Genomic DNA, 13,425 nt, shown 5'->3' with positions numbered 1-13,425 from the left:
CTCTATCCACTGCGCCATCCAGCTGCCCCAAAATATTCTTTTTTGTATTTTAATTTTTTTCCTTAGTTTCTTAAAAATCATATCATACTGCTAGTTTACACAGAGCTGATGGTCCACTAAACTTTCAGGTATTTCTTGGACCCACTGCCACCTCACCACACCTCCCTCATCTTTGATTTAGAAACTTGGCAGCCATGTATGAATTCTAGCTTGGCTTCTCATCTGAACTTAGGGGGTAGGGTGCATGCAGGTAATGTACTTACCTCATTGGCATCAATGCCACTGTTGACAGCCCATGTGGTCTGGAAGTATTCCAGCATGCGTTGCTTGAGGGGTCGGGGCAGGCGGTGCACTCGGATGAAATCCTTCAAGTCTTTCATGCGCGTGTGGTAGAGAGAGCGTCGGGAGTACATGCGTTGGATGATGGCTGTCACGTTTCCAAATACCACAGCATGCATTAGTGCTGGTGGTTAGAAGAGACAGAAATGGGTCAGGTGGGGACAAGACTAGGCTTCTAAGGGCAAGGGGTGGGGGTCATTCTCAGGATAGAGGGTGGCCACAGCAGGTTACTTTGAAGGCAATTTCCTGGGAGCAAAAGAAGTGAAGGGGGTGGGTCATGGCTAGAAAGAATCCCCTTGACGTTAAAGATTTCCCCACTCCTCTCCCAAGAGACTTTGTGTTTTCTGCTCAGGCACTATAAGTCCCACTGACTGACATACATGTTGTCTGATGGGGTTATACCCCTTGACCTCCCCATGGAGAAAATTAACCTAGGACATAGAGACTGAAGAGTCATAGAGCCAAGTAGAGTGAAAGCAAGAGTGAATTATTCTTAGACTTCTGAGGTGGGGAGGTGAGGGAAAGTAGAGGCCCAAAGTCTTTGGACAGAGAGAGGGTCTCACCCCCAATAAGCATGGTGCAAATGGAGAAAATCTTCTCTGCGTCTGTGTTGGCGCAGACGTTGCCAAAGCCGACGCTAGTGAGGCTGCTGAGTGTAAAGTAGAGGGCAGCAATGTAGGCACTACGCCGGGAGGGGCCACCCATGGCTGAGCCATTCACATAGGGAGACTCCAGCCTTTTGCCCAACTCATGTAGCCAGCCTACAATGGGAGACAGGAAAACAGAACAGCTTCCAGAGACCTGTGATGCCACCCACCAACAACATTGGGCAGGGTAGTAATGATGAAGGGAAAGGACAATTTAGCTTGAAGCTTATCCTAAACCCAAATGACCTTGGACAAGTCACTTAACTTCAGTTTCCTCATCTGTAAAATGAGAGGATTAGACAAAATGATCTCTAGTTTCTCTCCAGCTCTGAATCTATGATCTAAGAACCCTCTACAAGACTGAGGAACATCAGAAATTAGGGGACTGTGGCTAGGGTGTGTGTGGAGGTGGTCTTCTTTTCTAAGGCCTCAGCTACTACCCTGGGGTGGGGGACCTAGGAGAGATTATGGGGAAAGTGAAGGTTTGGGGGGGCTCATGGAGCTAAGAGGGCTAGTAAGAAGAGCCTGTAAGATTGGGTTATTTCAGTCCAAGGGTCCTGAGAAGGGTTACTTAGAGGGTCCCATAGGAAGTTGGCTGGAGATTCTAGAGGGACTAAAAATTTCTAAGGTGGAAGAGTGGGGACTTCCCAGGCTAGAAATTTAGTTAGGGCATTGGGGGTGACAAGGAATCAGGAATGAATCAGGAATCCAGCACTCACCAATGTCCCAGACCAGGGGGTCATTGGCCTCCATCTCCTTTCGACCAATGACATACCAGATGCAGGCCATCCAATGTGCCAGCAGAGCAAACACAGACATGAGCAGGGTGAGCACCATGGCACTGTATTGTGAATACCGATCCAGCTTCTGTAGCAGCCGCAGTAGCCGCAAGAGACGTACTGTCTTCAACAGGTGGACCAGTGACGTCTTGGGGAGAAAAGGCGAAAGGGGCTGGTGAAACGCTGAGCCTAGACAGTACAACCTCTCTTTGTGGTCCTCAGGGGCCCTAGGTAAAGCCTTGCCAGTCCCACCTTATCCCATCCAGCACCGGTCTGGCTTGTTACTCGGAAAGCAGAAAGGACAAGATAGTGCTACAATAGAAGGAATAAGATGGTAATAATAAATTGGCCATAGGATCACCATCCTGGAGCTGAGAGGGACCACAGAGGTCATATCGTTCTATCCCCTTCATTTTCCAGATAAAGAAAATAAGGCCCAAGCAAGAAAATCAGCTCTCCCAAAGTCACACAGGTAGTAAGCTTCAGAGGTAGGCGTTGAACTCCAGGCCTATAATTCCAGTGCCAATGTTCCTTCCACTGTATCATACTGACTCTACTAAAGCCATAAGCATTTATTAAATACCTACTAGGTGCTAAGCACTGTGCTAGGGGTAAAAAGACAAAAATGGAATAGTCCCTGCCCTCAAGGAAATTACATTCCATCAGGAAAATAACACACAAATAAATAGCATACAAGTAAATACAAATATTGGTGGGGGGTGGGACGGGGGTGGGGAGATCAAGGGTACGTAGGTGGCTCAATGGGTAGAGTGCTGGGCCTGGAGTTAGGAAGACCTGGGTTCAAATCCAGCCTCAGAGATTTACTAGCTATGTGACCCTGGGCAAATCATTTAACCCTGTTTGCCTCAGTTTCTTCATCTGTAAAATAAGCTAGAGAAGGAAATGTCAAACTACTCCAATATCTCTGCCAAGAAAACCCCAAATAGGGTCATAAAAAGTCAGACATGACTAAAAAACAATTGAACAACAACAATAAAAACACTAGCAGCTTGAAGATGAGGAAAGGCTGCATGTGGGAGGCGGTTCTTGAACTGAGCTTTGAAGGAAAGTAGGGATCCCAAGAGTAAGGGGTGAGAAGGGAGTGCATTCCCAGTGTAACGGGGTTTTTACGCATGCCCAGGTCACCTAAGATGGAGGTATCCAAGTGGAAGATACCAGGGACTGGCTTCTAGGAAAAGATATTCTGTGTTCCCCTACCACATGGATGGGAGCATCCTCTTTCCATTGGCTGAGTGTTTAATTCTACCTAGTGGAGACCCAGTTACTCTCTTTTTTCTGTGGAGTGAATATCCTGTTCACCTAAAATAAAGCCCCTAAGCACTAAACTGAAGGTTGGCAGAGAAGGAAAAGTATAAGGGAATAGCCTATGCAAAAACCCAGAGGCAAGAGATGAGATGCTGTGTTTTTAGAAGTCAATCCAATATGAATGGAACTCAGAGTTTTGGGAGAGAGATAATGTGTTAGCCTAGGAAGACAAAGTAGAGCCTGCCTGTGATGGGATTGAAATACCAATCAGAGAAGTCTGTGTTGCATCTTAGGGCTTTAGAATAGGGAACCCTTTGTACTTTTTGAGCAGGAAACCTGTGCTTTAGGAGTATCACTTTGGTAGTTGTGTGGAGGGTAAAGAGGTGAAAGACTTGATTCAGGGAGACCAATTAGGAGGGCATTGCAATAACCCAGGAGAGAGATATTGAAGGCCTGAACTTGGAGGGAGAGAGGGAATTAGAAAGAGATAGATATGGAAGCAGATTAGACAAGATTTGGCTGCTCCTTGAATATGGGGTGTGAAGGAAAGTGAAAAGTTGAGAATGAGTCTGAGGGTGGGTTACTAGAAAGACAGTGGTGCTCTACACAAAAATATGGAAGAAAAACAGGGAGTATTTGAGAGGAAATAAAGTGAACTCTGTTTTGGACAAGTTGAGTTTGAGATGTTTACAGGACATTCACTTGGAAATGGCCAATAGGCAGTTAATGATATGGGACTGGAGCTCAGGAGAAAGAATAGGACTAGATATACAGATGTGGAAGTTATCTGCATAGAGATGATATTTGAACGCATGGGAGATGTTGAGATGACCACAGGAATGTGTAGAGAGAGTAGAAGACAGAACCTCGAGTTACACTCATAGTTAGGGGGTCAAGATGTTGATGCAACACAGAAGACTGAAAAGGAACGGTCAGATAAGTGGAAGAGAACCAAGAGAGGACAATATCATGAAAACCCAGAAAATAGAAAGTACACAGGAGGAGAGGATAGTCAACAGTGTCAAATGCTGTAGAGAAAACAAGAAAGATGAGGACCAAAAAAAAAAAGACCATTAAGAGGTCATTGTTCTGTGGCAGGTAGGTGGCTCATGGATAGATCCATTGGCTCTGGAGTCAGGAGCACCTGAATTCAAATCCAGCCTCAGACACTTACAAGCTGTGTGACCCTGGGCAAGTCACTTAACCCTGATTGCCCCCCGCCCCAAAAAAACCTCATTATTCTGTGTAACAAGAGATAGCTCTCTGAGTTGGGTAGAGGGAAGGACATATTGGGAAATCAAGATGATGTCAAAACAAAAGATAATAATAAATTCTCTTCTCCCCTGGTACAATTTGGATTTTGATATCGTTATTCAATTGAAACTGTCTTCTCCAAAGTTACCAATGCCACACTCTCTTGATCCTCCTATCTATTCAGCTGTTTCTCAATCTTCTCTGTCTCCTTTGATGCATCATCCACGTTTTGATCTCCTAACTATGGGAGACCTTAAGGCTCTATCCACTCCTCAATCTCCTTTACTGGTTCGTCAATCATGTCACAACCCACTAAATATGGATGCCCCCTAATGCTCTGTCCAGGATGCTTTTCTCTTCTCTCTCTATACTTTCTCACTTAGTGATCTTATTACCTCTGGTGGATTCAACTATCATCTCCATGTAAATGATTCCCAGATTTATAAAGCCAGCCCTAGTCACTCTTCATATACTGCAAATATAGCATCACCAACTCCCTTTTGGACATTTTGAACTGGATAACTTATAGGCATCTCAAACTCAACAAGTCTAAGACACAACTCCTTAGCTTTCCCCCTAAATCCTCCCCTCTTCTGAACTTAGCTATTACTGCTAAGTATACCATCATCTTCTCAATTACCCAGGTGCACAACCTCAGTTTTTTCCTTATCTTCTCACCCAACATAGCTAATCCACAGACAACTAGGTAGTGCAATGGATAAGTGCCTGGGCCTAGAGTCTAGAAAACCTGAGTCCAAATCCTAGCTTAGACATGTATTAACTGTGTGACCCTGGCAAGTCATTTAACCTCTGTCTCACTTTTCTCAACTGTAAAATGAGCAGAATATCACTTATTATCTCTAAGGGTTGTTGTAAAGATCAAATGAGATAATTATAAAGTGCTTGGCACATAGTAGACACTTAAATATTTGTTTCTTTCATTTTTTCCCTCATTTCCTCCTCCCTTCCTTCCCTCCCTTCTTCCTTTCTTCCCCCCTTCCTTCCTTTCTTCCCTTCTTTTTTCCTTCCTTCCATTGCCACTGAATGGATTCCTGTCATTTTTCCCTTTACAACATCTCTCTACTTGTCCCCTTCTTTCTACTCACCTAGCCACCAACCTAGTTTAAAAGGTCCAAGGAAAATGACGCAGATGACTTGGAAGAACACTGAGGGCTATATGGACCAAAGGTCATACTGAGGATGAAGAATAAATTCAGGAAGAGTGAGGAATAGGGAGAAATAGAAAGATAGGAGGTTATGGTCAGATAGAGGAATAATAATAGTAACTTTTGTTGTTGTTCAGTTGTATCTAACTCTTCATGACCCCATTTGGGGTTTTCTTAGCAAAGACACTGGAGTGGTTTGTCATTTCCTTCTCTAGTTCATTTGACAGATGAGGAAACTGAGGCAAACGGGGATCAGTTACCTGTCCAAGGTCACACAGCTAATAAGTGTCTGAGGCTGGATGTGAACTCAGGTCTTCCTGACTTCAAGCCCAGCACTCCATCCACTGAACCACCCAGTTGCCCAATAATAATAACTACTTACATTTTTATAGTGCTTTAAGGTTCACAAAACACCTTCCTCACACTGGCCTTATGGGGTAGTCAGTGCATCATTTTATAGGTGAGGAAACTGAGGCTCAGAGAACGAAAGGGACTCGTCCCTGACTAAAAGGCTCATAAGAGAAGTGGTGTGGTATAGTTGAAAAACTACTGGGTTTCGTCAGAGAATGTGGATTCAAATCTGAGTTCTATGACTTACTATCTGTGTGACTTTGCGCAAATTACTCCAGTCTCCTCTATAAAATGAGAGACTTCGACCTCTCATATATGATCTCTAATGTCCCTTCCAGCTCTCGGATACTAAGTGTTGTAGCTGGATCTAGGATTTTGTAGCTGTCCATAGCAGAAGAAAAGTGAATGAGGAAAGAGAGGGATAAAAAGCAAGAGAGAGTCTTCCCTCTTTATGACCTCCAGAAAGAACCTATTCTCCCCAGAGGCAAGAAAAAGATGAGATAACCTCTGATGAAAACCTTGCTTGAAACCCCTGGACTACTAGAAATGCTTCACAAACATATTAGACCAGAGATTCAGAACAGCAAGTGACCTCAGAAATAACCTACTATAACCCACTTATTTTACAGATGAGGAAACAGGCCTAGTGCAGCCCAGGGATTTGATTTGTCCAAGGTCTCATAGCTTGTAACTGACAACTAGGATTTGAGCCCCTTTGAATCTAGACTTTTTTTTCACTATATCACTGAAGTCACTTAGATGAGAACGAGAATAATGAACACCCTTGAAGGAACTCAGAGCCACTTATGATTAGACACATATAACATGCACTGGGGCAAATGCAGACATGTAGAAGCTGGTACAGATATGTGAGGACATGGGTGGCCGACTAGTTTGGGGACCCGCTCCTCTTTTCTCCCTTTAGGCAAGACAATTACTTCCAGTATCTCAGGGCCAGGTATAGAGAGAGGAAAGGGAGGAAATTGCCTAGTTAAAGACCCACATCTGCCCTTTCGAAACCCTAAAGTGAAATACAGGGGGTAAAGGGGGGAGCAGACAAGGGTGCTGGTACAAACTTCCCCCAACCTCTAGGCCCCAACACATAACTCAGGGGAGCAAATTTCTAATCTAGGAGGAGAGAAGAGGGGAGAATGCTGCAGCACCACCATCCTAAGGCAGGTTAACTCTTTTAGTCCTGTGCCATTTGTCTTGAGGTGCCAAAAGAGAGGGGTAGGTAAATGTCTATATACTTGTGCCTTCAGATAGTTGAAGATATGTATGAGCATGATCACTTATATCCATGCATGAGAGTTCATGCAGGGTTCAATGCACACACACATGTGTGGGAGCATGCACATGTGTGTGCAGAGCTGGGAGATGAAGCCCACAGCCTGTTGGCGGCTGGTTAAATCAGGGTATGTGTAGGCGGCTTCCTGCTATAGCTAGCTGGAAGTGCAGCAGGCAGAGAAAATCAACCTTCCAACCCTACTCCCCTCAGATGGAGGGGGGCCCAAGGGACCCCATGCCCCTCCTCCTCCACCCTGTCTGTTCTAACCAATTGGAGTGACCTTATTTCTCTGCCAAAGGGCAAGACCTTGAGGTTTAGATCCCAGAACTGGTCTTGCTATTTGCTCACCCCTCTATTTATCCCTGGGAGTAGAGGGAGGAGGTGGTTCTCAAAGGAAGATGTCAGAGAAAATAGGTCGTGGGGGCAATCTAACATGAGATAACCCTCTGCTCCATCCTGATTCCTTGCTTTTTCACTGGATCTCCCCCTTACCTGGAATTCTGTCTCTCCTCCCCTCCACACCCTGGTTTTGCCTAGCTTTTTTAGATTCAGCTCAAATCTTATTTTCTACTGGACTCCTTTCCTAGTCCCCCTACCTACTAGTGCCTTGTCTCTGAGATGATCTTTCATCTATTATGTATAGTATACATCATATACATATATATATGCATATGTCATTATTTGCATGTTGTCTACCCCATTACAATGTGAGCTCCTTAAGGGGCAGACACTGTTTTTGCCTTTCTTTGTATCCCCAGCTCATAGGACAGTGCCTCAAACATAGTAAATCCTTAAAAAATGCTTGTTGATTGGGTTCAAATGCAGTATTCTTTCCACTGTACTTCACTGCCTCTCATAGTCCAATCCCCTAATATAACAGAAAATGAGGCAGACAGTTGAGAAATGACTTGCCCTAGAATACATTACTTGGCTAGTTAGTGTAGACTCAAGACTGGAATGTGTTCTTTCCCCTCCACCACACTGACTTCTCTGATCATCTTAAAGAGAATTTCTCCTTCAGAACCCCCATATGCAATGCCACTCATACACTACTACTGTTTATTTGTTCTCTTTTACACGCTATGTCATACCCCAAGATAGATTATAAACACCTTGATGGCAGGGACTCTGTGTTACTAATTTTCTATCTCGTATAGTATCTAACAAGATTCTGGGCACATAGAAGATATTCATTAAGTAGCTGTTAATGAATTGAGAAGGAAAACCTGAGCTACCCTACACTCCTCTTGGGAGGGAGTATTGGTGTGAATTTGCAAACTTCCAACCCCTCAGCAAGAGAAATTGGTATAAGACCTGGATCTGAAGATCTCATTTGGTGTTTTATATGAGGTAGGGAGGGGGAGGATACTGGATCCCAATTTGAGGATACTAGAACCAGGGAATAGTATGAACTTCCAGTTTGAATCCCATGGGAGGTGACTTACGACAGTAATGTTGAAGGCATATAGCAGGTCGAAGGGCAGAGCAGCAATGAGGTCAATGAAGAACCAAGTGGCCAGATAGTGAAGGCCAATGGAGCGAGGGGCAGAGACAACTTGACCTGATTGGGACACGTAGGTGGTACGGAAGTTCAGGATAATGTCTGGTGAGAGAAAGGGAGAGAATATGAATGTCACTCAGGGAGTTCTTTTGGTTAGGAGGATAGGAATGTTGTCCACCCCCTAACCAGTCCTGGGAACTTTAACCAAGGAGTTAAGGAACTAGAGTCTCATTAGGGAATTGTGACTGGGGCTTTAGGGTTGGAAAGGTTACTGATGATGAGGATGGACTACAGCTAGGTTGTTCTCTAGGTGAGATGACACTCCATGCTGGGATCCCAGAGACCTAGGGAAGGGGGTGGGTCCTGAGCCAAACTCTATTCTGGACACCAAGGAGAGGAATGGAATACAGATGGGTCTGAGGGTTTAAAAAAGGGTTGGAGTCTGGACATGGGTGGGGGATTCCAAAAACTTCTAGGGTGGGCTCTGACCGAGGATGAAGAGCATCTCCACAACGATGTCACTGACGAGGGTGTGCCGGGTGGTGATGGGGCTGTCATCGGCGCCTGAGAAGCAGACGTTGTAGGGGACAGTGATGGCCACATAGAAGGTGGCAAGGAGGATGAGGCCATCCCAGAGGGCCTTGGGGACACTGTAGTGAAGGAGGAGGCAGCGGGACCCCCCCACAGAGGCTACCTTGTATTCAGGCACTGACGGCTTCGGTTCAAACACGTTCTGGGGGAAAAGGAATCGGGGCTGGGGGGACACTGGGGGAAAAAGGGCTGGGGGAACATTGGGAGGAAGGGGGCAAGGGAAATCATGAGGTAGAGGGACTGGGGCTGGGAGGTCTGGGAAGAAGGAGGCAGAGGCTAGGGGTTGTCCAGAATGCAGAGAAAGAGGTCTCTGAGTCAGCGTGACCCTAGTTAGAGTCCCTCTGCCCTGGCTCTATAGCTCTGCTCCTCTGATTTGCCCTTTCTCTTCTACTCTCAAATTAACCCCTTTTGGATTGAGCTGTTCATATTTCTGAGGGCTCGCTGGAAGGTTTGCTCACCCTGGCCTAATGCTCGGGTTGGGGTGTAGGGTAGAATCCCTGATTCCCAGTGTGTGAGGAGTAAGTGGGGATGCTTTCCTGAAAGAGAGGTGGTGACAAGTGGAGTACATGACTCTAAGGTGCAGCCCTAAGAAGTGTCAGTGGAAGGAGATGAAGCCCTCTAGGGATGGTAATCACACCCTCTTCTGTAGTCCTAGTGATCAGCACAGAATATTAGCTAATATAGTCACTTGCCTGGAACCAGTGGAGAGGGGGAAGGGAAGGGTTCCATTATAGGGGACTTGTAATCCTCACAGGCTAAGTGGAGGACAAAGATCTAAGGGGGCCTTATCCTTAGGGACCTCACCACCTAATAATTTCGTCACATAGTGATATCAAGTAAAACTGTCCAGCAGTAGATAATGCCAATAACTTGTATCTTGCCCTTTTGACATAACAGAAAAGGGATGATGTCACGACCCTTCCCCCCACCCTGGGGGCAGGAACCCCATCAAGTCAGCGATAGCACAAGGTAGGGAAATGGGGAGGAATAGGGCTATGGGAACAGGAAGACAAGATATTTGGGGGAATGGGAGACACAGGAAAAGGAATAGAGGAATTTGGAAAATGAGTAGAGCAGGGTACATTGCAGATAGTAGGCTATAGAGCCGAGTGGTAGGAACAATTGGAAGACAGGAACACAGGATCTGAAAACCAAAGACTGGGAGAGGCTAGGGCAACTGGGAGATGACTTACATTGTTGGCTTTTACATTGCCCTGACCATGGCGGCCAAATTGGGTGGTAAGCCTGTGTAGAACAGTGTGACCCTGTCTCCTGGCTGTTCGAAGCCTTGAACTGCCTCCTTTCCTGCTTCTAGTCTTCTCTGCTGTGAGAGTGAGATGGGAGAAAGCACAGTCTGTGAACCTGGGTCAACAGCTAGAGTGTCAGACTTCTTACGTCAGGCCTCCCTTCCTTCTGTAGGCCTCCCCACGGTCTCCTTCCTACCCCATCATTCTCCTTGCCTTCCCCCCAACTGCTGCAGTTACCATGATTATTCCCTCCAGGAGGACCCAATCCCCGTCCCTGACTCTGGGTGATGTCTTTGAAGGAAAAAAGGAATAGCACCACGTCCCCCATTTCATTCTTGATTGGCATCATATCTAGAAGACACCAGAAGGCTGAGCCTGGGGAGAAAAAGTAAAGATGGGTATCATAGGTAAAGAGCTTTGGTGGCTCTATCAGTCCCAAGACATCTCCTTCCCCCAAATAACCCTCTCCTTTGGTCCAAGGAGGTGAATCAGGGGCTTATTCTTGGATGGCCAGAGATTGGAGAATAATAGAATGTAATAAAAATTAAAATAGAAATATCTTGTTCTATAGATTAAAAACATAAATAAAATTAGGATTAGTTAAGTTCGTGTAGGGTAGGGACTATCTTTCTTTTTGCTTGTATTTGTATCTTTAGCACTTAGTGCAATGACTGACAGTGAGAAAGTGCTTAATAAATGCGCATTGACTTGACTTTTAAAATGTGTGTTGACTAATAACTGATGTCAGCATAACATTTTAAAGTTGGCAAAGCACTTTTTGCATATGACTTTATTTGAGGCTCACAACAATCTTGTGAGACTCCAGATTTAATTATCACCCCCATTTTATAGATGAGGAAATAAAGACATAGAGACGGTAAGTGCTTTGTCCACCTTCACACAACTAATGAGTGACAGATGAAGGATTTTAATCCAGGTCTTCCTGAATCTGTCAGACTCTTTAGCCACTAGGCAATCCTAGGTCTCTTGGGGGTCAGAGAGTTCTCACCATCTTTTCGGTAGAAGCAGAGCTCAGCTCGGTGCTCCTGCCGGCCCTCCAGAGCTTTGTGTAGCCGCTGCAGGGCAGGCTCACTGGTCTCAGGGCCATAGAGGAAGCGGCAGCTGCAGGTTTTCTGCATCACCTCAGTTCGGCAGAAGCCAGTGAGGTCGCAGAAGCCGTCAGAACAGTACACGATGGGATAGCCCCTGGGACCTTGCGCATTAGCCAGCAAGAAGTTACTGTCTGTGGGAAGAAAAAGGCTCAGGTGGGGGATAAGGGTAGGAAGCTTTTAGGTTCAAGATGGATCTGGGGTTACAAACATAGGATCACAGATTGCAAGATTTAGAGCTGTTAGCAGTTATCTAATCTAGCTACTCCCCCCCCCCACTATTTTATAGAGAAAGAAAATGACACCCAGGGAGGTTCAGTAAGTTGCGTAAGGACACACAGGAAGCAAGTAGAACAGGGATTCAAACCTAGGTCCAATGACTCTAAATTCAAGGCTCTTGCTACTACTGCACAATCTCTCCAGTCCCAGAAAAGGCTTAGAGCCGGACCTCCAAGTTCTGAACCCTGCACTTGACATAGATACATTAAGATAAAGAAACTAAAGACTGGTCTAAGGGATTGAGACCCAGGTATTATTCCCATGTTGGGAAACCTGATCAGTGGCTTAGAGGGAGAGGATCTGGTCCGATTGCTTGTTTCTAGGCAGGAAAAGGAGTATTCTCGCCATTTTATAGATGAGACCCAGAGAAGCTGAGAGATTTGCCGAAGATCACAAAGTTAATATAAAATATGGGAAAAGAACTAGAATCCACCTCAGTTGTTTTTTAGAATTCTAGAATGTTAAAGCCCTGGAGAGCCTGTAGTCCAGCCCACTTCATTTTACTGATGAGGAAAATTGAAACCCAGAAGGAGGTATGACTTGCCCAAGGTCATACATTTGTTTAGTGAAAGTCAGACATGAACCTAGATCTTTTGACTCCAGGACTTCTTCCACTATATCACAGAAACTTGGAGGGTTGGGGTGGTGACGGTGGTGGAAATCTGTCCTTGATGTTCAAAATTTGAAGAGTCCCCTTCTAGATACTGTCCCACCCCTTTGTCCAATCCCCATAACAACAGGATGGGGGCTGAGGGCTGGGGAGGGAGGGGAACAGACTATTCTTAGTAGGATGGGAGGAGAGAGGCCAACACAGCTTGAGCTCAGATAGGGTCAGAGTCCAAGTAGAGGCAAGAGGCTATACATTCCCACTTAAGCTCCCTTCTCCTCTTCTTAGAGTCCTAATAAGGGGACAAAGGAGAGAGGGTGGTAGTTGAAAGGGGTACTGGGGGCGAGGGGAAAGGAGCAGGGCCCCATGCTCTGCTTCCTTCCTCCATCTCAGGGCTGGTTGCCACGGTGATAGGTGCTATGGAAACTGGGGAGGCGGGAGGAGGGGAACTGAGGGAGGGGTAGGGCTCGAGCAGCTCCGCATCCGCCCTCGGGTACCACTTTCCTTCCCCTCCCTCTTTCTCCAGGCCCAACCTCCCGAAGGGGCCAGCTCAGCTGCTTTGTAAGAAAAAGGGGAAACGTAGGAGGGGCTTTGGGGTGGCTGTCCACGGTCCTGAACTCGAGCTTGGTGGGATGCTGACGGGTGTAGTGAGAAGGTTAGGGTGAAAAGAGAGCTCTCTCCTTCACTACAGAGTGCAACCACCCCCTTTTAATCAATAAGGCAGAGATTCTCGTTTTATGTTTCTGTTGTGTAGGGTGCCCATGACCTTGGTCCTAGCCTCCCTCTACACTGATCCAGGTCCCGGTGAAGTCCGGGATTTTATTTTATTTTTTTGGTGGGGTGGGGGTGGGGGCAGGGAGAGGAAGAAGGGAAAAACTGGGGTCCTCATCGCACAGACGAGTCTTCAGCTCCTCTTATCTTTAATCTTCCCGTCCCCCCTTCCTCACTTCCCCCACCCTAGATTCAAACACACACACACACACACACACACACACACACAC

The 13,425-nt window shown here is 46.0% G+C and overlaps 1 protein-coding gene across 1 annotated transcript in view; it reads right to left on the bottom strand.

Moving 5' to 3' along the window:
* KCNH4 (potassium voltage-gated channel subfamily H member 4) overlaps positions 1-13,425 on the bottom strand; it is a 25,119-nt gene that overhangs the window by 11,115 nt on the left and 579 nt on the right. Inside the window, exons 2-9 of the mRNA XM_027870568.1 lie at positions 11,439-11,672; positions 10,667-10,804; positions 10,376-10,506; positions 9,081-9,324; positions 8,536-8,693; positions 1,706-1,913; positions 903-1,100; positions 264-463 (exon numbers count right to left, since the gene is read on the bottom strand). Of these exons, the coding sequence (XP_027726369.1) occupies positions 264-463; positions 903-1,100; positions 1,706-1,913; positions 8,536-8,693; positions 9,081-9,324; positions 10,376-10,506; positions 10,667-10,804; positions 11,439-11,672 (1,511 nt within the window). The remainder of the gene's footprint in view (positions 1-263; positions 464-902; positions 1,101-1,705; positions 1,914-8,535; positions 8,694-9,080; positions 9,325-10,375; positions 10,507-10,666; positions 10,805-11,438; positions 11,673-13,425) is intronic.

The sequence above is a fragment of the Vombatus ursinus genome, unplaced genomic scaffold (genome assembly GCF_900497805.2).
Source record: "Vombatus ursinus unplaced genomic scaffold, bare-nosed wombat genome assembly UNPS02014797.1, whole genome shotgun sequence".
Taxonomy (NCBI): domain Eukaryota; kingdom Metazoa; phylum Chordata; class Mammalia; order Diprotodontia; family Vombatidae; genus Vombatus; species Vombatus ursinus.
This window is presented reverse-complemented; position numbering and strand designations above follow the sequence as displayed.